The sequence below is a fragment of the Drosophila subobscura genome, chromosome O, assembly GCF_008121235.1.
Source record: "Drosophila subobscura isolate 14011-0131.10 chromosome O, UCBerk_Dsub_1.0, whole genome shotgun sequence".
NCBI classification, from domain to species: Eukaryota; Metazoa; Arthropoda; class Insecta; order Diptera; family Drosophilidae; genus Drosophila; species Drosophila subobscura.
Window position 1 is genome coordinate 18815786 of NC_048533.1, and position 24315 is coordinate 18840100.

A 24315-nucleotide genomic window follows, 5' to 3' on the forward strand; every position below is an offset into this window, starting at 1 on the left:
GCTGAATTTAGACTTAACACTAAGGAGTGCACATGCAATCACAATAAAGAATAAAGGAAGAAACTCGTTAAAACTGGGAAATATGAATTACGACACTCTATATGTAACGAAACATCTTTTGGTCAAGCAAAAGCCACTTACGATTAATGTTAGACTAACACACATTTGACTTTGTAATTCCTACCACCCCCCCGAAAAGAACACCTCACTTTCCCATTTAAGCCAGAGCTTAGTTTGAGCCTAGCCACAGAACCCACATCAAATTTCGCCCCCACACACAAGCACACACAAATGAATTAATGAATGAATGAATTACCAGAACAATTCTATGGTTTCAAAACGGTTGAACAATTTTTGCATAGAGAATTATTGTTGAACGCTGGGCTATGACTTTTTGGTTCGGAGCGAAAGACAGAAAGACAGACAGACAGACAGGGCAGCTGGCAAGAGGCAGGCAATGAAACTCATAGAAGTACCCAATGAAAAACCTACCCGAAACTGATGAACTAACTACCTACCCACAACAAAACCAAAAATGCAGCCAAGTGGCCAAATTAACTAAGTATTATACCCTAAAAACTAAAAGCGTAAAACAAAACGATGAACTCGTGAAGAACAACAGAAATCGGAAGTGTATGTATACATATGTTGCAGCTCTCCCCCCCAACCTAGGCAGGGTGTGCCAGAAAGCACCAAAAAATAAACAAAGAAAAGAGAAAAATCTAAGGAAGAATGCTCAAATCAAAAATCTAATATTTTATGATATAAAAACAAGGTGGAATGATCAGGATTAGGATGGGAATAGGAGTAGGAGGGAAGTCACATTCCAAGAATGAGCTAGAATTTCGAAGGGATTCGTTTCTTATTTTTAACTGATCCGTTTTTTTCTTAGCTGATGCGAGCAAATTGTAGCTGTACACTAAGAATAATTTCACCCTAAGATTAAGCGAAAATTTATTGTTGATATTACATAAAAAGAAGCAAAGAAAAGCAAAAACCAGATGGCGATAAAGGTAGGAAGATATAAAGGAAGCTAATGAAACGGATTAGAATTTTTCTCTAATTTGATAAGTGGTAGAAGCGATGATGAAGAAGCTAAAGATAATGAGGATAGGATGATGACGAGTTGATAATGCTTATGATCTCCAAAGTCAATATGTGTAGGATTGACACGATTTGAGCAAATTGAGTGAATTGTTATTAAAATAATAAATGAAATGAAATGTAATGAGTGGACACATGGATCGATATCGATCCATTGATACGCTAATAGGTCAAGACGTTAGAAAATATCATTTAAAGTAAATGATACAAATGTCATAATATATACATAGTTTAAAATGGGAATAATAATAGCAAAATCAGAACAAAATGGGAATGCGAATTAAAACAGAAAACTGAAAGAAAAACAAATGGAAAAACAAAAACCAGTAAACACTGAAATACCGAATTTTAAATACATAAGTTTTGAATCATGCATGCCGCAAAGACAAGAAAACCCAAACACAGAAAAAGAAATTAATAAAAAGAACCTCTATATATAAAAATGAGAAATATATGAGAGATACAATTTCAGTCAGTTTTTGCAATGATTTTCGGGCCATTTCCTCCCCCCTCCACCCAAACATAAGCCCCAATACAGAACAAGAATATAAATCAGAATTCAGAGAGATAACCTTTCCAGTTCTTCGAAAGCAAGCAGCGAAATTCGTAGAAATTTTCAATGGACAGAGCAGAGTGTTCACCCCCAAGGCAAATGTGACAAGCGGATGCCCTGCAGCCATGGCTACACTTACACCGACCCGAGCGAGATATATTTGTACATATCTCTGAAGCTTCTAATTGAAATACATGAAAGAAACATCAAACGTTGCCAACTCAGAGTCTGATACCCACTAAGCTGTCGGCTTGACCCAAATTTGTTTGCATGTTTTCAAGGTAATGCGAATTTGATACTTTCGTTTTTTTTTCCTCTGGCTCTGGCTATGGCTTTTGGTATCTTTATTTTTGTTTTACTATGTATGTTGACCGTTAAGTTGCGGCCTGAGAGAGGCGACAGAGACAGTCCCCAAAAGTTTTTGATTACAACAGTTGTTCTATTGAAGTCTTGCGCAAGCCCCTCGCTCTGCAAACTGCAATCATTTCAATTTGTTGCGCCCCTCCCAGGCTCTGGCAGCGTCCCCATCGTTGGGGTACTTGGTATGCCGGAGGGCCGGTACGGTCGAACAACGTGCCGGGAAACACTAATAAGCGGAAAAGCTGTCAGTCTGTCGTCCCTCGAACCCCCAACCGATGACGGCTATAGATATTTGTGTCAAAGTATTTCCATCAGCATTCGACTGACCATCTGCTGCTCCAACATCGTTTCTGCCCCCAAGTCATTGAACTGCAACTGCCTGCAACTATCATTAGAATTTCATCAAAATAATAGGCTTTTGTTTTGTTTTTGGACACCATTTCATAGCGTTGCTTCTCTTTTGATTTTCTTGCGGTAAGTATTAATTTTAGCCATAAATTATATTTTAACACACTGATTTATTGATCTTAACTTTTAGAATTAATCTATTGTTTTTCGGGCGTGGCCCACTGTGCTTCTTGGCAACATGTAGCTTTAATAGCATGAGTCCGGCTTTGTCAGCAACATCTGCAGCTCACAACTGTAACGCAAAACTGAGTCGAAGTGTGAAAATTCTTTCCCTGAATTTATCTAAGACATTGCCAGATGTCAAATATTTAATTGATCGACGTATAGTGCGATCCATTTGTAACTAACTTTAAAAAGCATGTCTACAAAATGTTTTGCCAACATGTTTGAGGCAAAACGATCTCCAGCCACATGTGGCCGAGCAACATTTTGAAGCGGTCGTATTTGAACGGCCTTTCCGCCCGCCCCGATCTTGGTACTGTGGGACTGGTTTTATTTTAAATTTTTCTTCGAGTCTGCGCGGTGGTGGAAGTTATGCCCACGATCCGATCCCGTTCCACCGTACCGTACCGTTCCCAACTGCTCGTGTTTAAAGTGTAAGTGCTTTCGGATTCCGGCTTTTTAATTGCAATTGAGGCACGTTTCTTCAGTGTTGTGTGTATACCAAATGTACCTCTGGCCAGTGGAATTTGAGTGTAGTGTACTCGAAGTGTGTGTGACTGAAACCCAATACCGAGCGGTAAATTCTGAAATAGTCTGGAGGCTGGTGGAACTATTTTTGGATCGTCTAGTCCACTCCAGTCGGATGGGATGGCATGGGATGGGATGCTTATCACTTGAAGGCGCCATGCGTAGCCTCTCATAGCCTGTCATCGCTGCCATCGGCGACCTTTAGCCCGCTCCATCAACAAAATATATAATTAAATGATACTCTGCTCGTATGGCGCTGCTGTGTGCAATGGCCCCTGCTGTCTTGTCAGTTGCGAGCAGCCAGGCGATAAGGCAAGCCACTGCCAAACAACTCTCCGGACCCACCCAATCTCATTCGGCCAAGTCTCAGTCTAAGTCTCTGATCTCTCTCTCTCTCTCCAGTCATTCTCTGAATACGCTAAATAAAGCTTCTCTGAATACTAAAGCCAAAAAGCGGCTTCTGGGTTGATGGTTACGTCAATTCCAGTTCGAGTTCTCGTGCAGGTAAAGTAAATAACAAACAGCAACAGCAACACAAAACAGAAACAGTTCGCAGTCAGACAACTTTTGTTTAACACCACCTCTGCTCAAGGAAACAGCACACACAGCGCATACGGAGCAAGCATAAAATTATATACTATACTTATAAACTGCAGACCTTAAGCCCCAAGTGTGTGATGTGTGTGATGTGTGCCCTTCGTCCCAGACCAGACCACACCAGAGACCACAAAAGAGCGCATAAAATGAAATGCGCATAAAGAATCTCCAATTGACTGAACTGAGGAGACTGCGACTGAGACTGAGACATGAGACTCTGGCAAGACAACGTCAGAAAGTCACAGTTGGACGAGTTCAACTTGTGCTTAGCGAATGCGGGAGGGAGTGATTGGAACGAAGTGGAGTCCGAGTGCGCGTATTGAATTTTTGATTCATCTCAATCCCCACTGTCTCTAGTGTGTGTGTGTGTGGGTCCGTTTCGCGGCTTTTAGGTCTTTTGCACAAGGTTATGCGTCCGCTATTGTAAACACTACACCACCAATCATTATATCATAAGCATATGCCACACTTGCTGCTGCTGCTGTCTTTGACAGGGCTTAAGTTTGGTAACTAGCCAAAGAGCCTGAGACGACTCTCAATGGGAGTAGTGCGCCGGAAACTTGTCAGTAGACCCCAAAAACGGCTCTCTTGGTTACTTCATTTCGAATGGAGCCAAGCTGCTTATGTGAATCTAATGATTATTAGAATTTGACAAGCACAAAACTGGCTTCAAATAAGTTTGCTTGGCTTTTGAGTTTCATTGAGACAAATCAATTTCACACATTTTTTGCTATCTTTTTGGTTCATCGATGAGGCCAAGTGTGTCAGATAATAACCTTCTAAATATACTGATTAAGGCATAGTTTTTGCACATATTAGAAGTATTTCCTGGAAATAGAATAGGAAGCAAAATGTTCAAGCGAATATCACAGGTCGTTTCTTCCTTTTGTGGCATTGCCCAACTGCTGCTGGTAATTGTCATGTCACCCTTCCTGATGTTGTTTTTACCACTGCCAAAGTTATTGTTAGTCGACAACTTTAGTGTCGCCTACATTTTATGGTTCACTTAAATTGTTAACAATTTGAGTGTCATTATATGGCTTTGCTTTTTATTTTGTGTTTTTTTGTAGTGGCAGTGGCTACTGTCGCTTGGCTTAAGTTGCGCTTCACCGATTTGGTTGAAAGCAACAGAGTGGCAGAGGGGCAGGGGGCAGGTGTGACTCATGGGCATGTATGGCTAACACCCGGCTAACCTTTGTGTGTTTTAACCAGTCAAACACGTCGCTGCAGCTTCTGCTTCTACTGCTTCAGCTGCTGATAACGGGCTTCGATTCCATTGAAAGCCGTCTCGAGTTGGAAAAGTTGCAATATTGTTAGAATTTATGGCTTGGCTTGGGCCAATTTTGCTGGACTTTGGCTGTGGCTTCCTCTCCGGCCATAATCAGGCGAATGGCAAACCGGTTTAAACTAGTGCGCCCAAAAAGGAGAAATAAAAACGGCTATGGCCGCTATACATAACGCCTCGTCTTGCGGGCCATGCAAAATGTTTAGGAAATCATTTGCATTTTCAAAACGGCCAACGATATGATATGCTGCCGTCGAACCAATTTCGATGGCTTTACTTTGTAGCGTTTTTTTATGGCCAAAGCCACAACACAACACAACACAACCTGCGGCTAATTGCAGTCACTTGAGGTGGTCAGAGCTCAGCGCGATCCGAGATCATCGCGGTGCCGACGTCAGGTTCAGGTGGCCTCAACTCAACTCAACACTCAACTCAACGTTGCGGTTCAAGTTCAGCGCTACTGAAGGTTCATGGTCAATTAGAGCTCGCATAAATTATCGCCCGCTTATAGAGTGGAAAAGCAAATACTCTTGACTAAACGTAGACATATAATTATAGTTATAGGTAGCTACTCTGCTACCCTCCACCCTGCTAACATTCATAACATCCGCTTCCCATTGCAGGTCCCTTGCATGCTGAGTAGCCCACCGCTGAGCGATGAGCCCGAGCCCATCTGGGCGGCTGGGCCTGTTCTGGCTGGTGGCACTGGCGCTCCTCGCCGCCGTCGGCAGTCGCGAGTCCCAGCTGCGCATTGGCAAAGCCATCAACATATTTCTGCGCTATGGCTACCTGAGCATATCGATGCGGGTGATTCCCATGAATGACAATGTGGAAACGGAGCGTTGGATATTCAAAGAGCCAACAAAAAATATCTACAGGGTGAGCCCAATCCACTATCTTCTCTTCTCCATGGCAGCCCTCTAATATTCCTCGTTTCTTTCCAGAACTTGAGCGGACTGGCGGAGAGCCATGAGGACACCACGCCAGGCATCTTCCATGGCGACTTCCATATGGAGTTTTGCGATAATCGTCGCCAGCTGTTTCAGGCCTACTTCCGTGACTTCACCGTCGAGCGGATGGACAAGCCCTGGGAGGCCTTCACGGGTGGCTGGTTTCCCGACAACGCGGCCAAGAAGCTGGGCATCAACACCTCCTTCATCCAGGGCGACTACTCGTATGTGCTGGTTCGGGTTGTGCGATTCCGGGAGACGGGCAAGCTGAACGCCGACATTCCGATCGACCAGCAGCTTGAGCCGGAGGTCAAGGCGCGCATGGATCAGCTGGAGATTGGAAATCTCACCTCGGCGGTGCGCTTCATAGAGTCTGTCGGCACACACTACGTCAACTCGTACACCACAGGGAACTCGCTGTATCAGGTGTTTGTCTACAGTCGCAAGAACTTCAAAATGATCAAGGAGCGCATCAGGAGCAAGGGTCTGAATGCGCTCTCCAAGCTCGATCTTTACAACTACTTTGCGCCGTGGTTTGCCGAGCATCTGGGCCAGATTCGTTCGGCCAGTGCCAATGCCACCGTGGAGCGCTGGGCGCGTCGTAAGCTCCAGTACGAGTACTATGTGGTGAAGTATGTGACCCTGCTGAAGCTGCACGGCAACAGCACGCTGCTGCGTTCCTTGGACACGCTGCTGGGCAACGATGCCATCCTGCAGCTGGACCTTAAGTCGCTCAATGTGGTCTTTAGGGAGAATCCGAAGAAGGAGAGCTGGTTCCACGAAGTCCTCGACAACAACATGAAGCTTTGGGAGCTCAATATGCCGCAGAATCATGCCAGCCGGTAGTGGTGGTCCATGGATCGGATTGGGGGCTACAGCTTAAAAGTTCCTAGATGCGAGCTCGTAGTTAGGTTCTCTAGCGCGTAATTACTGTTCTGCCTGTGATAGTTTTTAGGTAGTTTAATTAATCAAAAGAACAATTGATTTTGCATTTTAGTAAACTAGTTTTTACGATCGCAGTACTGCTGTCTCATAGATTTCCTATAATAATAATAATATTAACAAGATAATAGCATTGATAAAAGTCAAAATATGCCAATTCACGACTTTATTAACAGAAAGAAATATATTATTTGAAATACCCAAAAGAAAATCAACTGAAAACGAAAAGAAAAAGCCAAAAAATGGTCTTAAACCCTCCAAATGGATAAAATAAATGAGTTTTGTGAAATTTTTATAAATTACCAACAAATTTAAGAATTATTATAAATAAAAATGAATCAAAAGAAAACATAAATAAAACAATTTGAAGAAAATTTAATTTCAACATGTTCAGGTTCTAAAACTCTTATTTGAACTCTGCCGCCTTACTTTCGGAACTAGTCGAAGCCTGTGCGAATGAACAGAGGCGAGACTATCGCACATTACTACCGATATATTTGAAAGGGTATGTTCCTTGAACGCAAAAATTTGCTCCAATTGGTATTTTGCTTAATAGAATAAGGTTTGCAACACACAGACAATCGATACTCCAGTCGGATAAAATTCTAGTTTTAGCGCTGACAGGCCTAACTAGCTGGTAATATTAAAAAGAATATCAAAATTGAGCAAAACGACTGAGGATGCGGTATATCTACGGTATATTTAGAATGGTATATTTCGGTATATTTCTGAGTGTCAGACGGTAACATAGCACGTGCATTTGTTTTGATTTACAGAATTTGTTGATTTTTTTTGGAGAAATGGAAACTTTCAACAGCGTGCCTGGATTTTGCCCGTCCTGTGGCTCCATATTGCCTCCACTGCAGGTAAAGGGCAACGTCATCTGCCATAACTGCAACCAAGAGTTTCTGCCCGAGGGTAAGTCTCACTATTTGACAATTCCAAGTGCTTCTCCTTGACATGGCGTCTGCTTCTGTTGCAGTTTATAGCGGCGAAAAGTCGGAGTACAGCATACATTTCAACACCTACGATCCCAGCAAGGTTTTCAACAGGACGAAGCGCGAGTCCGAGTCCTCGGAGGCTGATGGGCCCGTTGTGGAGCGTAAATGTCCCAAGTGCGGCCACGACAAGATGTCATACGCGACCCTACAGCTGCGATCGGCGGACGAGGGTCAGACAGTGTTCTTCACCTGTCTGAAGTGCAAGTAAGTTTTGTCTTCATGTTCATGTTGTTCCATAGCTAATTAATTTCTTTATCTTGCAGATACAAAGAATCTGAAAATTCTTAGATGCTAACAATATTTGTACATAGCCTTGTAACTAACTAGTGGAAATAATTATGTTCCACAGCCTGCAAATATAGGAATACGCGTTTGTTAAGTGTGAAACTCATGCAGTGGTGTTGCGAACGTACCTCGGTGGCGCTAAGGCGGTTCTTGGGATTGTAGACGACCAAATTGGAGACCAGACTAATCTCCACTGCGTGCGTGCAGCTCGGGAACAAGTTGTCCCAGTGTATGCCCACAGAGTTGGGAAATCTATACAGCAAGCAACGAAAAATGTAGGAGCAACACAAGCCTTAAGAAGCTGCACCACTCACCGTATCTTGCTGTAGTCCGGCAGCGAAGTCAACTCTGGCCACTGGTTCAGGCGAGGACTTCCCAAAGTGCGAATTATGATGGCCAACTGTTCGATATCTGTTGTGCCAGCAAAGAGGGGCACACCGCGCAACATCTCCGCCACCACGCAGCCTGAAAGAACAAACTATTAGAACTCGTTTAGCAGCTAATACAAGCGTTCACCTGCTGCCCACATGTCCACGCCAGTGCTGTACTTCTGACTGCCCCAGAGTATTTCCGGAGCACGATACCAGCGCGTCGACACTTGAGGCGAATACAGACGCGACTCCTCTTCAGGAAAGTAAAGACGAGCCAGCCCAAAGTCGGCGATCTTCAGCATATCCTTGTCACTGATGAGCAAATTGGCTGGCTTGATGTCCCTGTGCATTATTCCCGCATTGTGGAGGTAGGCAATGCCCTTAAACATTTGATGCGCGAACTTGCGCACCTGCTGGCGGCTAAGGGGATTCACTTCGCTCTTCAGGCGACTGTACAGGGTGTCGGGATGATATTCCAACACCAGCGACAGTCCAGTCAGATCAGGATATATCTCGACAATCTCCAGGATCTATGATGAATTAGATGCAGGATGAATGAGGCCTTAATTTGTAAGGTTTACTTACAAATTCCGACTTGCACAGTTGCAGTGTCTTAATCTCTCGCAGTGTGTTGAGGGAAATGTTGCCGAATTTGTTCTTCAGAGCCACCTTCTTGATGGCCACCTCCTTGTTGCGCTGTAAATCGATGGCCTTAAACACGCAGCCATGGACACCTTCGCCAATTTTCTCGAGCATTTTGTAGCGACTCGGCGCATAGTCCTCCATTGTCAGTGTCTGTACTGACAATTTTCAATTTGATAATTGAGTGCCTCGTTTTCCTGTTACCATTCGTGTAGTCCATGGTAACGGTCACAACAAATGGTGAATGGTGAACAGCTGCGCTGCTGGCGGATCCACCTGTTGCCGGATTGTTTACCACGATACCTTGGCTTCGGGGGCTTGGGGGTTGAAATGTGCCCCGGGGCCCTAGGCCAAGGCAGAGCTGTCATAGCCCGTGTCGGGACATGCGCACTTCCGCCTCCACTTTGGTCCTGTCAGCCAAGTGTCAAGTTAGGGGGATACATAATTTTTCGGACCCTCGCAACTCGCATAAGCAGAAAAGTTTAATTAGAAATAAAATAGGAATATGCCTGCAGCCGTGATAGATTTGTGAACCAAAGGATAACCAACGCACGGCTAGGTGGGTAAGGCATAACCATTGGTGATAAGTGCTAGGAAATACTTAAGCAGGAAGCAGGACACCTTGGAGAAGGCCACTAAATAATGCAAATGTGCTGGTGGAACTGCAAATTACCTTCTAATTGCTAAAACTGTGCAGCCTTGCTGCTGCAATTTAAGGCAATTTACGTGGAGCTGCTACTGGCCTTAGCCTTGCCCCGACTCGCCTCGCCTGTCCATGCCACGACCACGACACATACCCGCGCACTCCATCCATAAACATTTGTGTATACACGAACACACCCAGTGGGAGGAGTCTCACCTTGGCTCACCTGGATACCAGCCGATACGATACGACACGATAGCCAACCAGCACCGATTAGTGGCCCCAAGTTCATGTCCTTCTACACTATTTATAATAGCCAGAAACGTTTTACAGCCCACGCGCTCAACATGTTACCGACCAGCTGGCTCCCATTCGTGGCCGTGCTCCTGCTTTGTCTTGGCGGGACTTGGAGCAGAACTGCCAAGCGATCGGATGTGTATATCGCGGGATTCTTCCCCTACGGCGATGGCGTAGAGAACTCGTACACTGGACGCGGCGTCATGCCCAGCGTAAAGCTGGCGCTGGGCCATGTCAATGAGCATGGCAAGATCTTGGCCAACTACAGGCTGCACATGTGGTGGAATGACACGCAGGTAAGCTACGAGAGATGCCCTCGGGATGCCAGGATATGTACTCAATTCTGTGTGGGACTTCCCTTTAAAGTGCAATGCGGCGGTCGGTGTGAAATCGTTCTTCGACATGATGCACTCTGGGCCGAACAAGGTGATGCTCTTCGGTGCCGCCTGCACACATGTGACCGATCCCATAGCCAAGGCCAGCAAGCACTGGCACCTGACGCAGCTGAGCTACGCGGACACCCATCCCATGTTCACCAAGGACGCCTTCCCAAACTTCTTCCGGGTGGTGCCCTCGGAGAATGCCTTCAATGCGCCTCGCCTGGCGCTCCTCAAGGAGTTCAACTGGACGCGGGTGGGCACTGTGTACCAGAACGAGCCGCGCTACTCACTGCCCCACAATCACATGGTGGCCGATCTGGACACCATGGAGGTGGAGGTTGTGGAGACTCAGAGCTTTGTCAACGATGTGGCCGAGTCGCTGAAAAAGCTACGCGAGAAGGATGTGCGCATCATTCTGGGCAACTTCAATGAGCACTTTGCCCGCAAGGCCTTCTGCGAGGCCTACAAGTGAGTGCAAGTCCCATGGGATTGGGAGTGAATAGATGACTAAATATTTGTCTTGCAGGTTGGAGATGTATGGGCGTGCCTACCAGTGGCTGATAATGGCAACTTACTCAACCGATTGGTGGAACGTTACCCAGGACAGCGAATGCAGCGTCGAGGAGATCGCCACTGCCTTGGAGGGAGCGATTCTGGTGGATCTTTTGCCGTTGTCCACCAGCGGTGACATCACTGTGGCAGGAATTGTAAGTGTGGCTAGCCATTACCCCATTGATGTTAATTGAATTTAACCTTCATTACAGACAGCGGATGAGTACTTGGTGGAGTACGACAGACTGCGCGGCACGGAATACTCTCGCTTCCATGGCTACACCTATGATGGCATCTGGGCTGCAGCTCTGGCCATCCAGTATGTGGCAGAGAAGCGCGAGGACATACTGACACATTTCGATTATCGGGTCCAGGACTGGGAGGACGTCTTCCTAGAGGCCTTGCGCAATACCTCCTTCGAGGGTGTTACGGTTTGTCCATCTGCATATGACCCTTCAACTTGTGTATTTATTTCCGTCCTTCTTTAGGGTCCTGTGCGATTCTACAACAATGAGCGCAAGGCCAACATTCTGATCAATCAATTCCAATTGGGTCAAATGGAGAAGATCGGGGAATATCATTCGCAAAAGTCGCATCTGGACATGAGTCTGGGCAAGCCAGTGCGCTGGGTGGGCAAGACACCGCCAAAGGATCGCACGCTGATCTACATTGAGCACAGCCAGGTGAATCCCACCATATACATTGTATCGGCCAGTGCCTCCGTCATCGGTGTGATCATTGCAACCGTCTTCCTGGCCTTTAACATCAAGTACCGCAACCAGCGGTAAGATCTTACTGCCTTTACTTTTAAGGGTTTATCCTCAAATGTTGTCTCCTTTTGCAGCTACATCAAAATGTCCAGTCCGCACCTGAATAACCTGATCATAGTGGGCTGCATGCTGACCTATCTGAGCATAATTTTCCTGGGCCTCGACACCACCCTCAGCAGTGTGGCTGCCTTTCCCTACATATGCACGGCCCGCGCATGGATCTTGATGGCTGGCTTCAGCTTGAGCTTCGGGGCAATGTTCTCCAAGACCTGGCGTGTTCATTCAATCTTCACCGACCTGAAGCTGAACAAAAAAGTGATCAAGGACTATCAGCTATTTATGGTCGTGGGTGTGCTGTTGTTCATCGATATAGCCATTATCACAACCTGGCAGATTGCGGATCCATTCTACAGAGAGACCAAACAATTGGAACCTTTGGTAAGAGCCACACAGTCGCATTCATTTCGCAATGATATTTAAGTTCCTTCTTTTACGCAGCATCACGAGAATATTGATGATGTTTTGGTCATACCCGAAAACGAATATTGCCAGTCGGAGCACATGACCATATTTGTTAGCATTATCTATGCCTATAAGGGCCTTCTTCTGGTGGGTAGATAATTCCTACATATAATAATTTATCTTAAATGAAACCTTGTCTTGTTTTCAGGTCTTTGGAGCGTTCCTGGCTTGGGAAACGCGACACGTTTCAATACCGGCTCTCAACGATTCCAAGCACATTGGCTTCTCGGTCTATAATGTGTTCATCACCTGCCTGGCTGGTGCTGCCATATCCCTGGTGCTATCGGACCGCAAGGATCTAGTTTTTGTCTTACTCTCGTTTTTTATAATCTTTTGTACGACAGCCACTTTGTGTTTGGTGTTCGTACCGAAAGTAAGACTGGTAGTAAGGAAGTTTTGTAGTTTTTGTAGCTGTTATAGATAGATATACACTCGTGCAATCTCGATATGCGATATGAATGTTGTTTGCAGTGACACCGAAGACAGTCTGAACAGGTTGAATGCCTTTGGACATTCAGCCTGATCAGACAGCCATGGATCTGCTCTGTCGTTTAGCTATCATACATAGACAAGAAAAACAACATTTACTCTAAATTCTAAAACTGATCTTTAATTGCTATATAACACTACAGACTAACTATGAACTTTAGCTTTTCTATAAACCCCATCACCCATCCACAACAGCAGTAAGGCCGTAGTCACTGTTTATTGCCTTTCTGCTCTATCCATTCTCCATCTATGTGTACCTTTCCGTAGAGCTGTAGAGTCTTTCCTTGATGTATCTGCACCACATTTACTATTTCCATTGTGACTAATATCCATGCGAATCGTCTTGCAGCTGGTCGAACTCAAACGCAATCCCCAAGGCGTGGTGGACAAGCGAGTGCGTGCCACGCTGCGGCCCATGTCGAAGAACCGTCGTGACTCCTCGGTGTGTGAGCTGGAGCAGCGTCTGCGGGATGTCAAGAACACCAATTGCCGCTTCCGCAAGGCCCTCATGGAAAAGGAGAACGAACTGCAGGCTCTGATTCGCAAGCTGGGACCAGAGGCCCGCAAGTGGATTGATGGCGTGACCTGCGCGGGCAGCGCGAATGCTGGCAGCGAACTGGAGCCCATACTTACCGAAGACATTGCCAGGCTGTCGGCTCCGCCAGTGCGACGAGAGATGCCCAGCACCACAGGTGAGTGGCTGGTGTGGGATGCCATCTAGATACATTCATGCATTGCGCACTCCCTGCAATAGAAGTTACCGAGCTGACGTCCGTGGATAGCGTGACCTCGACCCACGTGGAGATGGACAACTCATTCGTTTCGGTGCAGTCCACGATGCTGGCACCAACGCTTCCACCGTGAGTAGCGCGTCTTAATTAAGATATTCAAATTAATACGAAATGAAATTGAAACAGCAAAAAGAAGAAACAATCCATTGTGGAGCATCACTCGCATGCGCCGGTAGCCATGCCGGCACCCACCATGATGCAGCCCATCCAGCAGCAGCTGCAGCAGCATCTGCAGCAGCACCAACAAATGCAGCAACAGCAGCAGCAGCAGCAGCAGCAAATGCAGCTCCAACAACAGCAGCAGCAGCAGCAACAGCAGCAACACCAGCAGCAACATCACCGCCACTTGGAGAAACGAAACTCGGTCTCGGCCCAGACAGACGACAACATCGGCAGCATAACCAGCACCGTCGGCAAGCGCAGCACTGGCGAGTGCTCCAACATGCGGGAACGGCGGCAGTCGACGGCCTCCCGGCACTACGACAGCGGCAGTCAGACACCCACGGCCAGGCCGAAGTACAGCAGCTCGCATCGGAACTCCTCGACGAACATTTCCACCTCACAGTCGGAGCTGAGCAACGTTTGTCCGCACAGCAAGCCCAGCACGCCGGGAGTTGTCAAGAGTAAGTAGATCCACAGATTAGAACCAAGCGACTGACAATCATTTATTCACAGCTCCAACTGCCTCGGACCATCGTCGGACCAGCATGGGTGCGGCGCTCAAGTCCAACTTTGTGGTCTCGCAGAGCGATCTCTGGGACACACACACGCTCTCCCACGCCAAGCAGCGCCAGTCGCCACGTTATGCCAGTCCCCAGCGCTGCACGGAGCACCATGGCCACGTGATGACGTACGATCCGAACACCACTTCGCCCATCCAGCGATCCGTCTCGGAGAAGAACCGAAACAAGCATCGACCCAAGCCGCAAAAGGGCACCGTCTGCCAGAGCGAAACGGACAGCGAGCGGGAGCGCGATCCTCCGCCCAGCAGCCAGCCGTGCATTCAGACGAGGAAGATCAGTCGCAACTCCAATATCCAGCATGCTGCCCATCATCACAGCTCGCCAAACGTGGCGCCGGACAAGCAACGGAAGCAGCGCACCAAGAACGAGAGCTCCATCTACGGTGCCAGCTCCGAGACGGAGCTGCTCGAGGGGGAGACGGCCATACTGCCAATATTCCGGAAACTGCTCACCGAGAAGAGCCCCAACTACCGTGGGCGCAGCGTGGTGGGTCAGAGCTGTCCAAATATATCCATCAAATGCGATATCGTCGAGTACTTGTAAGAGCCGCCAGCAGTGCAGTGCAGTGCAGCATTTTATGGACAATGTGGATGGTAGAACTCCTATTGCTAGATCCAATTACACTGTAAAGATTAACTTTATTTTCGCGTTATGCATCTACTACTTAAATACGTGAAGCAGAACACACCATTTTAGTGAAATAGTAGCAATGATTACTGATGAGATAGTTGAGAAATAAAATTAACATTAAAATTCAAACAACAGTGCGCGTTCTCTTGTTTACATGTTAACATTATTACATGTAGAATGCATGTAAGCACCGAAATGTCTAATTCTGTGCTGTTAGGTCCAGCCGCACTTAACAGCGCAATAACATAGTTCGTCGCGGTGGTTCCACAGAGCCAAATGAACCGGATTTTAAATCTTTTTTTTAATCTTGGCGGAATCTCCGAAAAGTTTTGATTATATTACATAAATGCTGGGCAAAAACTTCGACAAATGTAGTTTATTTTTTATATTTGAATATGCAAAGTTAAATGTGACTGTGGTGTGCTGCTCTACTGCAGTGCAATGCGCCGGAAATGATTGTTGAGTGGACCCTCGTCCGAATAGCCGGCTATCTCTTGAGGAATTATGCCAGACTCCTCGATGGAGGTGCACGGACGGCACATGCACTCCAATGGCGCCTTGGTCAGCACCTTCTTGAATTTCCGCTCGCCCGGCTTCACCTTGGGGCAGAAGAGCGAGACTGCTGCCTCGCGTTCACCAGACTCCTGGCAGCACATGCACGAGCGCTCCATCTGCCATATTTTGCTGCCCGATACCTGAGATAATTTAGTTTAGTTTGATGGCGCCCACAAAGCTGCTCACTCACCTGGATGTAGCTGGCGCAGCGACCCACACAGGCGAATGATGGAATCGGCTTGGGTACGCAGCCGGGATACTGGAGCACATGGATCACGGGCGTCACCTGGCAGTCATCGCCGAGATGCTGGAGATCTGTAATGGCCGACAGTTAGGCCAAAAGCGAAAGCCAATAATGCGATATACCGTGTACCATTCTCGGGTGAGCCCACCGAATTGTCTGCCTGTGCCGTGCACAGCTTCAGTATGCTGACCAGGACACAGTACAGCAGAATCAGGACAAACACTTTGTTGTTCTCGTGGCGCATGAAGTGGCGCAACATTTCGGTGACACTGCCTGTCGTGATTCTCCGCTGTAGGAAATGGAAAACGCTGCCAGCCGCTTTGCGTCTTTTATAGAAGATTGTGCCTGCGTGGCTGCGGCATCAGCCAGCCAGTGGACGCCGGTCTAATGGCCGCTTGGCCGCATCGCATGAATTATGGCCTAATAAAGCGCTCACTAACCGAACCTTTTTGCCTAGTAATTGCGTACAAGGAAAAGGCATTTATCCCGCTGTGCCCCAACGCGGGTTAATCATTTATTTCCTTAATACTTCATCGCAAATCAGAGCCAAGCCAGCAGCAAGGGCAGCGCCAACACAAGCATCACAAGCACTTGGGCCGACTGCTGACCGCCGTTGTCCTTCCGTTTGCTCAAGTAGTTGGCCAGTCTGTCCAGACGCATCTCCGTCCATTGCACGTTTTGCTCCACCGTCTCCAGGGCCTTGCTCAGCTCTGATGCCGACTGGCCGAAGAGCAGGTGATTGCCATCGTAGAAATCCTGCAGCAGCTGGAGCTGCTCTCTGCTGGTGAAGTAATCCGCCAGATCGCTAATCACCACAGCAGTCGCTGCCCAGCTGTCCAAGCTGTGGAAGAAAAGAATAACTCATGTAAGCTTCAACGAAAACGAGAACCCCTCTGCAACTTACGCCTCAGCCAACGGTGTGATGTTCTCGGCCAGCATATTGAAAATGGGAGTAATTAGGTCTGGATTCTGTTGATACATCTGGGCCAAGCCGATGGTCTTTTGGCTGACAGTGCTCCCGTTGGTCAGTATCTCGTTTTGGTAGTGCGCCACATAAGATCTCGTACAGCTGGCGGCTGCCCAGAGGAGTTCCCGCTCCTTGACATTGGTTTCCTCTCGATAGAACTCCATCACGCGCTCGTAGGGCTCGGATCGGGCAGCGGCACAGTAAAATGTGCGACGGTAGTCAGGCGAAGGTTTCTCAAAGTCGTTGGTGAATTTATCCGCAACCAATTGAATACAATCGCGGGTCTGGTAACGACACAGCCAATCCACCAGCTTATTGCGATTGTACACGTCCAAGGCGGTGTCGTCGGAGCTCCAGGTTACACCCAGCTTGGCAAATACTGAGGCTGTGATGTCGCTCAGGTACTGCTGGAAGTTTGGCAGCTGATTCGGCGTTAGACGCTTCGCCACGAACTGCAGTCCTTGGTAGGTGGCATACCAGGGCACATAGTCGACCTCCTGGCTCAGGTACTCCATAAATTTGAAGACATCCGCGTAGTCGATGTACCCCACCAGGGCAAAGTTAAACAGATCGTCGACAATCTGTGCTCGGTTCTCTACGGGCACGCCACTGTGGCTGGACGAGGACAAAGCCACCTGAAGGCTGTTCAGAAGCGGCGTATCGTAGAGCACGCGATAATAGTTGGACTGCTTCAGGTTGAGGACGATCCACTCAATAGGTTGCTCCTCGAAGGAAATCGTCAGTATGTCCACAACCCTATGGTGGTATATTCTGGGCGTGAGGTTGTCAAAGTCGGGCGACAGATTCGTGGCGTAGGTTATGGGCACAGTGTACCTCAGATCGGGATCACTGCCGTCTCCGCGATTGAGCAGAAAACGCATCTGCTCCACGTGGATAATTTGGTTGTCCCGTGTCGCATTCACTATCAGCATGGGATAGCCAACCTGCTCGGTGAAGTCGTAGAAAAACTGCTCCAGATTGACATACTGATCCGTGGGCCAGTTATCAATAAGGTGAGCAAACAAATCCCTTGGCCTTGTATTGCCCAAGTGGCTGTGAAGGGAGGAAAGTAATTAAAGTGAATCCCTCGAGTGTCCCTCTGTCACTTACTGCTGCTTAAGGTAGTTCCTGATGGCGGTGTCAAAGTTGTTGGCTCCCATCAAATTGCGCCACATGCGGACAATGCACGCGCCCTTGGCATAGGCAATGGCGCTGAACTTGAAGCCAATCTGTGAAGGCGTTTGTATGCTCTCCTCTGGGCTTGTCATGGGCTGGCTGCTGTTCACAGCGTCTGAGGCAAAAATAAGCTGCATTTGGCGCACCACAAACTGCTCATCCAGCCGATACTCAGGATGGAGCTGCATGTAGAAAGGTATTAGAAAGAGTTGACTTATAAATAAGGAAACCTATTCTTACCTGATGTGCCATGAAGTACTCGTAGTAGCGAGCAAAGGCTTCGTTCAGCCAGAAGTAGCTCCACCAGGAGAAGGTGACGCTGTCGCCAAACCACATATGGGAAGTCTCGTGTGCGATGATTCGTACAGTGAATTCCTTGTCCGACCAGTCATCCGTATAGCCTGGCACCTTGACCAACACATCGTCGCTTTAACAGAGAGAAAAATGTATTCCATACTCGAATTTCTTATTAATCTCTCGCTCTTCTCACCTGTAGATAATGAGCCCCCAGTTCTCCATGCCGTTGTGGGGGAAACGCGGTGAGGTCGCGTACTGCAAAACATCATTGCCCAGGGAGGCGTACGACTGCTGGAAGAGCTCATCATACGCGGACAGTACGCGCTGTCCCACCTGAAAGCTGAACTCCGTGTGGTCGTAAAACTCGGGACGGGTCAGCACTGCAAAGTCGCTGACATTGCCGCGTGCCGTGTATTCGGCGATGATGAAGGCCAGAAGATATGTGGACATGGCGGGTGTGACCTCAAAGTGATCGACAAAGCGATCCGTGCTAGAATCAAATGATAATTGTACACCGATCGGCATTGAGGTATGTCCTGCGATACGTACCCCTCCTCTGCTGTATAAAGTAGCTTCGTATTGCTGATTGCCTCATAGCCGGAGGGTCTGACAATTTGCAATTGGAACTGTGCCTTGAAGGCTGGCTCATCGAAGCAGGGAAACACCAGGCGGGCATTGAGTCGCTGCATTTGGGTTACGCCCAGCCACTTGGTCTTGCCAGTATCCTGCTCGACGTAGCTGGCGGAGAAGAGTCCGGCCATGTCCGTACGTATTCTACCGGTGTACTTGAAGCCCAGCGTGTACTCCCCATGGAAATTTAATGCCTGAGATAGCGGCACTGTCAGCTGCTGTGTCGCCTCATCATATATCAGCAGGCTAATGTCAATTGGCTGCACTTGAACTCCGGACTCGTTGTACAGCCAGCATTCGTCTATGTCGATCGCGTCTTTGTGTAGCGTGATTTGCCGAACCTCCGACGTGCCGACCACCTGCAGAGTTATGTTGACTTCTCCATAGAAAAGTGTAGGTTCGGCCACATTACTTAATACGCTGATTGTCAAGTTATAAAAGGAGGGCACGACGCTGCCTCCAAGTCGATAATCGGCAGCAGAACAGGCCCCTATCAGCACCAGCGCCAGCGCCAGCAGCAATCCAAACCGAGTTCCCCAACTGTTCATCATGACAGAAGTTTCAGTACTGAGGAGCAAAATCACAACAAACGTCCAACCCGAATAAAAGTTCCCCGAAAACAGGTGTCGTTAACTGATGATTAGATTACGGACAACTCTCCAACATTGATCCGATTAGCCATGCAGCCAGCCACACCTCTCGCTCATTTTGTGTGTGCTTCATGAACAGCGATGAGATAGATAGATACATAGATACTTAAAGCTCTTCATTCATGGTCCACATTCGAAGCGCGTACGAATATCTCATTGTTAATTGATTGATTGCAATAGTATAAATCTATTCGGCAATACAGTTCACAATATAGATATGAACTTGTGACAGCGATACGATCGATAAAAGCAATCATTGAATGATGTCATAAAAATATTCATTCTTTTATTTTAAACATCGTTGCTAAGACGGTAACTATCAAGATAAAGATGTAGAAGAATGTAATCATTTTCGAGGAAAATAGTTTACTTTAATAGTTCTTGGTATTAACATGAATTTACGACTCTTTTGGTTACAGTTTGTTTAAAGAAACCCCCCAAAAGATTGTGAATTGAATCATGCAGAGTACAAAAGAAATCTGCCATTATTCATTCAACAACAAAGCGGAAAAACCAAAAAAGCACCCAAACTATCAGTAATCAGTACTCAAAACTGAACATTCGATGATCTGAAGTACACGTTTACAACATAGATACGAATTTATGGCGATCGAATCTTTAGCGATAAATAGTAATAAAAATTCAAGTTCGCTGATACGCAAACACCACCCTTAAGATTGTTCGGGGAATTGAATCACCAAGAATGCTGCCTGCTAATCAGATGGCAAACTCTGGAGTGTTATCGAGGGAGCTTAACGTCAAAGATGAATATACAACTCGCATGTTATCTGAAAAAATTGTATTTTTATTGGTTGTGCTAAGTGTACAAATACTTTTATGGGTTGGGTTGGGTGCTTGTGCTTTTGATGGCGCTCGCTTTGCACTTGGCACTATTAATTAGGCTAATCTTGGATGATATTAAAGTCTAGCCATGGGCTTACTGGCGCAACAAAGTCGCCAGGGCCATCAGGAGGACGGTGAGGGCGCTGAAGGCGCTGACAATGGCGCTGCCATTACGCTCAGCCAGATAGGTGCGGAAGACTCCCAGCTTGGCCTCGGACCACTGCAGGTTCTCCAGGACTGTGGCCTCAGCTGCAGTCAGAGTGCTGGCAGAGCTGCCGAACTTCGCGCTGTTGGCCTTGTTGAAGGTCTGCAGATCATCGTACTGCTTCTGCTCGGTGAAGCGGGATGCAATGTTAGAGATGACCGTGGCCACCGCCGAATATCCACCCATTCTGTAAAGGAAAACAAATTAATGATGAGATCAACTCAAGGCAACTCGAGCCAGGGATTCTTACGCTGTGGCCAGAGCCTCGAACTCCTTTGTGACAAGAGCAAAGACTGGGCTGACGTTCTCGTTGTTCTCCGTGTAGAGCGTGGCCAGTACAGAGGACTTGTCCTGTCGGCGAATCTCGTCCGAGAGCACCAGGTTGAAGACGCGTGTGATCAGATCATTGGTCTTGACGCAGCCGAAAGAGTTCTGCAGCAGCGTTTCCTCGGTGGCGACAGTCTCCGTCTTGAACTTCTGGTACAGGGCATCGAACTCCGCGGTTCCGCCTTCGCGCAGACCCACACAGTAGACAGTGGCGCGAATGTTCTTGGGCACGGTGCTGAGGGAGTTGAAGTAGTTCTTGGCTTGGCGGATGCAGTCGGCGCTGCCGTAGCGACAGGCCCAGGAGAGCACCTTGGTGCGCAGGTAAATGTCCAGGGCACTGTCGGCTGTGGTTTCGTTGAAGCCGAGCTTCTGGTAGGCCTTGTTGGTCAAGCTCTGAATGTAGCTGCCAAAGTTGTTCGTGTCGTTGCCCAGGCGAATGGAGAGGTAGTTGAAGCCGTTGAAGGCCGACGTCCAGGGTATGTAGTTGATCTCCGTCTCCAGGTATTCCAGCACTTCGAGGGCCAGGTTGTAGCTAACGTAACTGGCACGGGCCAAGTTGAAGAGATCGTCGACCACTTGGGCGCGGTTGATCTCGTGAATGCTGGTCCAATTGGCCGCAAAGAGAGCCGTCCTAATGGCACGCCAGTTGGTCTCCGTGTAGTTGACGCGGTAGTAGCCCGTCTGCTGTACGTTGGCAATGATCCAGGTGAGCGGATTTGCGAAGGTGACCGTTGCGGTGCGACCCGGATTGAGGATAAACTTGGGCGTGGTATTGACAAAGTTGTTGTTCAAGTTGTTCGAGTAGGTGATGGGGACGGTGTACTCGAGACTGGCGTCGGAATCGTCGTTTGCCTTCAGCAGGAATCGCTTCTGGGTGAAGGACACACTCTGGCCATCGGTGGCCATGTTGGCGGTGACCAGGGGATAGCCCACCTGGGTGGTGAAGCTATCGAAGATAAGCTGCGAGCTGGCATTAAACCTGCCCTCACTCCAGTTCTGTTGCCAGGACTTGAGCAAATATTCGGGCCTTGCGGATTGGTATGAGCTGGGGAAGGAGAGGGGAAAAGAAATGTGCTCGGTAAAATATCGGAGTGGAAGTTGGTTCCTGCTGCACACTTACTATTGCTTAAGGTACTCCTGCAGCGACTTTTGGAACGACTCGGGGCCCATGAGGTGCTCGATCATGCGAATGAATGTGGCTCCCTTGTTGTAGGAGATGCTGTTGAACATGCGGCTGAGATGGGCCGGAGTGTAGGTGTTTTCGTCGCTCAGCGGGTTGGTGGCATTAAGCGAGTCCATGGCCATCACCGACTGGATCTGGTCCACGACAAACTGCTTCTCCAGCTCCCATTCGTTCTCCACAAAGGCGGTGCCGAAGTACTGGAAGTACCTGGCGAAGCCCTCGTTCAGCCAGGTGTAGCTCCACCACTGGCAGGTGACCAAATCTCCGAACCACATGTGAGCCTGCTCGTGGGCGACCACGGCGGCAATCGACTGGCGAGAGGCCAAAGTAGTGGCCGACTCATCCACCAGAAGACTGCGCTCCCTGTAGGTGAGCAGACCCCAGTTCTCCATGGCACCAGCTGAAAAGTCGGGGATCGCCGCCATATCCATCTTGTCGTTGCCGAGGGTGTAGTAGTCGAGGTTCAGGTATTTGCCAATCTCCGCCAGGATCTTGCGACCCACATTGTAGCTGTACTGCGTCTGGGAATAGTATTCGGGACGGGCCAGCACACCGAACTGTTCGTCCTTGCGGGCAGTGAACTCGGAAATGATGAAGGCCAGAATGTAGGTGGACATCTTTGGCGTCGTTGCGTACACATCGTCAAAGTAGCCACTGCGGGTGGAGAAAAATGATCGAAAAGGTAAGCAATTCCTCTGCTGCCAAAGAGAAAAATAACTTACGCCTCTGTGCTGGGAGTGGATGACACCTGTCGGGTGTTGCTGACAGTGCTGAATGTGTAGTGGCGCCTCAGGGTGACATTGAAGGTGGCCTTGAACTGGGGCTCGTCGAAGCTGGGGAAGGCGCGACGGGCGTGATTCGTCTGGAACTGAGTGGAGCCCAGCCATCTGCAAGAAGAATGCCATTAGATCCAGCCAAAACCCACACAGATTAGATTAGATATGAACGCACTTGGTCTCGTTGTTGTCGTCCACATAGGAGCTGCGATAGAAGCCGTGCATATCATCCTCCATCAGACCCGTGTAGACAAAGTGCAGGATGTAGGCTTGACCCACGGCTAGGATGTCGACGGTTGACAGCATGACGATATCAGTATCGTAGTTGGTCTCGTTAATAGCGTTGAATTTGACGGGCGTGGGTACCGCAACACCTGTAGGCTTTGCCCAGTACTCGGAGACCGAGTAGGTGAGATTTTTCGAGTGCAGATACACTGATCTTGTGGCCACATTTGGGATAACCTCGATCCAGACCTCGCCGTCGAATGTGAATCGCTTGGTGTCGTCGACCAGTAGGTAGGGACGCAGGGTGATGTTGTAGCTGACAGGATTGATGGACTCCGACAGCCGGTAATCACCGAGCTCCGTGGCCAATGTGGCTGGCGGCTGCACGTTGTCCTGCTGCAGTTGCCGTGTGCCGGCTGAGGCGAGGGACAGGCAGGCTGCCACAAGGACGGCCAAGCGTAGGGCAGACATATTTCGTCTGAGGAATAAAAGGGTTCGAGTGATCACGTATCCAAAATTGTTGCAAGAAGCCACAAGCCTTATGTAACGCGCTGAACACTCACTTTGATCGGTTACAGATGCAGGCCGTGGGTGTGTAAATCAACCGTCACTCTGCACGCGATTCGACAACTAAATGCCGCTTCGAATGGGTTCTGGTATATATAGAGAGCAGTTTGGCGACATTCGTCTATATCACAGGGGCTTATCTAAGGCCTTAAACTTTTTATTTGGTCCCAGATAGAGTTCCCCTGCGTATAGATTGGCCAGCGATAGATATGGAGCGACATCGCCCCGATAAGGCTCTCATGGCGGTGATTTACTCCTTCCGTAATCAGCTACCAATCCATACACTCATCCCTAGCCCCGGGGTGTACGGGTCGAAGTCGTTGTCCTGAATCATGGACCTGCAGATAACATCTGCCCGATAATATGATGGCATAACGTTTGGCTCTTGGCTTTTGGCTGCCCAGCTGCAATGCTAAGCATTTGCACAAGCATCAGCAAAGTTCGTTTTCGCGGAACTGTCCATCCAATCTTATCTGACACGCATAAATAGCATAATTACAATAATGATACAATATTCACCTGTCACCTGTCTCTTTGTGCTAATCGCAAAACGCGAATCGCTTGGTATCCGGTATGGATATGCCCCTTTTATTTTTGTATTTATAAGTATTTAATTCATTAACTTGTTCTGCCATTCGTCTATTACTAATGATTCACTTCTTTTA

At 48.1% G+C, this 24315-nt stretch overlaps 7 protein-coding genes across 15 annotated transcripts; 3 read left to right on the forward strand and 4 right to left on the reverse strand.

The window, feature by feature from the left end:
* The first annotated feature begins 2870 nt into the window (after positions 1-2870).
* LOC117896601 (torso-like protein) lies at positions 2871-7005 on the forward strand. Of its 2 annotated transcripts, none has more exons than XM_034805032.1 (3): positions 2871-3021; positions 5621-5876; positions 5942-7005. In XM_034805032.1, the coding sequence occupies exons 2-3, from the start codon at positions 5655-5657 to the stop codon at positions 6791-6793; spliced, it is 1074 nt and encodes a 357-aa protein (XP_034660923.1). In that variant the 5' UTR covers positions 2871-3021; positions 5621-5654; the 3' UTR covers positions 6794-7005. The 2 variants fall into 2 exon arrangements, with proteins under 2 accessions (XP_034660923.1, XP_034660925.1); XM_034805034.1 differs by lacking the exon at positions 2871-3021 and adding an exon at positions 3495-3619.
* Positions 7006-7647: 642 nt separating this feature from the next.
* On the forward strand, positions 7648-8187 carry LOC117896602 (DNA-directed RNA polymerase I subunit RPA12). The gene is made up of 3 exons (XM_034805035.1): positions 7648-7807; positions 7872-8094; positions 8154-8187. Exons 1-3 carry the CDS (start codon positions 7690-7692, stop codon positions 8176-8178), a joined length of 366 nt encoding a protein of 121 aa, XP_034660926.1. The 5' UTR covers positions 7648-7689; the 3' UTR covers positions 8179-8187.
* Positions 8188-8213: 26 nt separating this feature from the next.
* On the reverse strand, positions 8214-8848 carry LOC117899104 (cyclin-dependent kinase 20). The gene is made up of 4 exons (XM_034808885.1): positions 8692-8848; positions 8490-8640; positions 8304-8427; positions 8214-8240 (listed from the first exon to the last, which is right to left on the reverse strand). The coding sequence occupies exons 1-4, from the start codon at positions 8846-8848 to the stop codon at positions 8214-8216; spliced, it is 459 nt and encodes a 152-aa protein (XP_034664776.1).
* LOC117896599 (gamma-aminobutyric acid type B receptor subunit 2) lies at positions 8217-15112 on the forward strand. Of its 7 annotated transcripts, none has more exons than XM_034805025.1 (13): positions 8217-8914; positions 10148-10424; positions 10495-10976; positions 11035-11215; positions 11273-11491; positions 11549-11844; positions 11905-12268; positions 12329-12439; positions 12501-12737; positions 13191-13533; positions 13596-13701; positions 13759-14255; positions 14308-15112. In XM_034805025.1, the coding sequence occupies exons 1-13, from the start codon at positions 8862-8864 to the stop codon at positions 14916-14918; spliced, it is 3777 nt and encodes a 1258-aa protein (XP_034660916.1). In that variant the 5' UTR covers positions 8217-8861; the 3' UTR covers positions 14919-15112. The 7 variants fall into 7 exon arrangements, with proteins under 7 accessions (XP_034660916.1, XP_034660917.1, XP_034660918.1 ...); XM_034805026.1 differs by having other exon boundaries at positions 13599-13701; XM_034805027.1 differs by having other exon boundaries at positions 12501-12725.
* Positions 15113-15391: 279 nt separating this feature from the next.
* Positions 15392-16086, reverse strand: LOC117896993 (bursicon). Its single transcript, XM_034805550.1, has 3 exons — positions 15934-16086; positions 15751-15875; positions 15392-15700 (listed from the first exon to the last, which is right to left on the reverse strand). The coding sequence occupies exons 1-3, from the start codon at positions 16061-16063 to the stop codon at positions 15434-15436; spliced, it is 522 nt and encodes a 173-aa protein (XP_034661441.1). The 5' UTR covers positions 16064-16086; the 3' UTR covers positions 15392-15433.
* Positions 16087-16281: 195 nt separating this feature from the next.
* LOC117897767 (aminopeptidase N) lies at positions 16282-19437 on the reverse strand. Its single transcript, XM_034806812.1, has 6 exons — positions 18794-19437; positions 18438-18734; positions 18188-18374; positions 17882-18129; positions 16709-17824; positions 16282-16645 (listed from the first exon to the last, which is right to left on the reverse strand). The coding sequence occupies exons 1-6, from the start codon at positions 19423-19425 to the stop codon at positions 16345-16347; spliced, it is 2781 nt and encodes a 926-aa protein (XP_034662703.1). The 5' UTR covers positions 19426-19437; the 3' UTR covers positions 16282-16344.
* An 871-nt stretch (positions 19438-20308) lies between these two features.
* LOC117897118 (membrane alanyl aminopeptidase) lies at positions 20309-23785 on the reverse strand. Of its 2 annotated transcripts, XM_034805771.1 has the most exons (6): positions 23647-23785; positions 23034-23561; positions 22805-22969; positions 22020-22736; positions 20823-21944; positions 20309-20759 (listed from the first exon to the last, which is right to left on the reverse strand). In XM_034805771.1, exons 2-6 carry the CDS (start codon positions 23552-23554, stop codon positions 20462-20464), a joined length of 2823 nt encoding a protein of 940 aa, XP_034661662.1. In that variant the 5' UTR covers positions 23555-23561; positions 23647-23785; the 3' UTR covers positions 20309-20461. The 2 variants fall into 2 exon arrangements, with proteins under 2 accessions (XP_034661662.1, XP_034661661.1); XM_034805770.1 differs by lacking the exon at positions 23647-23785 and having other exon boundaries at positions 22020-22738; positions 22807-22969; positions 23034-23595.
* Between the last annotated feature and the right edge of the window lie 530 nt (positions 23786-24315).

Bases quoted from the DNA above. Each gene is read 5' to 3' on its own strand.
- LOC117896601 (XM_034805032.1), top strand. From the start codon at position 5,655: ATGAGCCCGAGCCCATCTGGGCGGCTGGGCCTGTTCTGGCTGGTGGCA. The intron at 5,877-5,941 runs GTGAGCCCAATC...GTTTCTTTCCAG, and splicing joins CAACAAAAAATATCTACAGG to AACTTGAGCGGACTGGCGGA.
- LOC117896602 (XM_034805035.1), top strand. From the start codon at position 7,690: ATGGAAACTTTCAACAGCGTGCCTGGATTTTGCCCGTCCTGTGGCTCC. The intron at 7,808-7,871 runs GTAAGTCTCACT...CTTCTGTTGCAG, and splicing joins CCAAGAGTTTCTGCCCGAGG to TTTATAGCGGCGAAAAGTCG. The intron at 8,095-8,153 runs GTAAGTTTTGTC...TTTATCTTGCAG, and splicing joins TTCACCTGTCTGAAGTGCAA to ATACAAAGAATCTGAAAATT.
- LOC117899104 (XM_034808885.1), bottom strand. From the start codon at position 8,848: ATGCTGAAGATCGCCGACTTTGGGCTGGCTCGTCTTTACTTTCCTGAA. The intron at 8,641-8,691 runs GTGAACGCTTGT...TTGTTCTTTCAG, and splicing joins CGTGGACATGTGGGCAGCAG to GCTGCGTGGTGGCGGAGATG. The intron at 8,428-8,489 runs GTGAGTGGTGCA...CTTGCTGTATAG, and splicing joins CCGGACTACAGCAAGATACG to ATTTCCCAACTCTGTGGGCA.
- LOC117896599 (XM_034805025.1), top strand. From the start codon at position 8,862: ATGAGCAAATTGGCTGGCTTGATGTCCCTGTGCATTATTCCCGCATTG. The intron at 10,977-11,034 runs GTGAGTGCAAGT...TTTGTCTTGCAG, and splicing joins GCCTTCTGCGAGGCCTACAA to GTTGGAGATGTATGGGCGTG. The intron at 12,440-12,500 runs GTGGGTAGATAA...TCTTGTTTTCAG, and splicing joins CCTATAAGGGCCTTCTTCTG to GTCTTTGGAGCGTTCCTGGC.
- LOC117896993 (XM_034805550.1), bottom strand. From the start codon at position 16,063: ATGTTGCGCCACTTCATGCGCCACGAGAACAACAAAGTGTTTGTCCTG. The intron at 15,876-15,933 runs GTACACGGTATA...CGGCCATTACAG, and splicing joins GGTGGGCTCACCCGAGAATG to ATCTCCAGCATCTCGGCGAT. The intron at 15,701-15,750 runs GTGAGTGAGCAG...AAATTATCTCAG, and splicing joins GCTGCGCCAGCTACATCCAG to GTATCGGGCAGCAAAATATG.
- LOC117897767 (XM_034806812.1), bottom strand. From the start codon at position 19,425: ATGATGAACAGTTGGGGAACTCGGTTTGGATTGCTGCTGGCGCTGGCG. The intron at 18,735-18,793 runs GTACGTATCGCA...ATTTGATTCTAG, and splicing joins CTTTATACAGCAGAGGAGGG to CACGGATCGCTTTGTCGATC. The intron at 18,375-18,437 runs GTGAGAAGAGCG...TCTCTGTTAAAG, and splicing joins TGGGGGCTCATTATCTACAG to CGACGATGTGTTGGTCAAGG.
- LOC117897118 (XM_034805771.1), bottom strand. From the start codon at position 23,554: ATGTCTGCCCTACGCTTGGCCGTCCTTGTGGCAGCCTGCCTGTCCCTC. The intron at 22,737-22,804 runs GTAAGTTATTTT...CTCCACCCGCAG, and splicing joins TCCACTCCCAGCACAGAGGC to TGGCTACTTTGACGATGTGT. The intron at 20,760-20,822 runs GTAAGAATCCCT...TTTCCTTTACAG, and splicing joins TTCGAGGCTCTGGCCACAGC to AATGGGTGGATATTCGGCGG.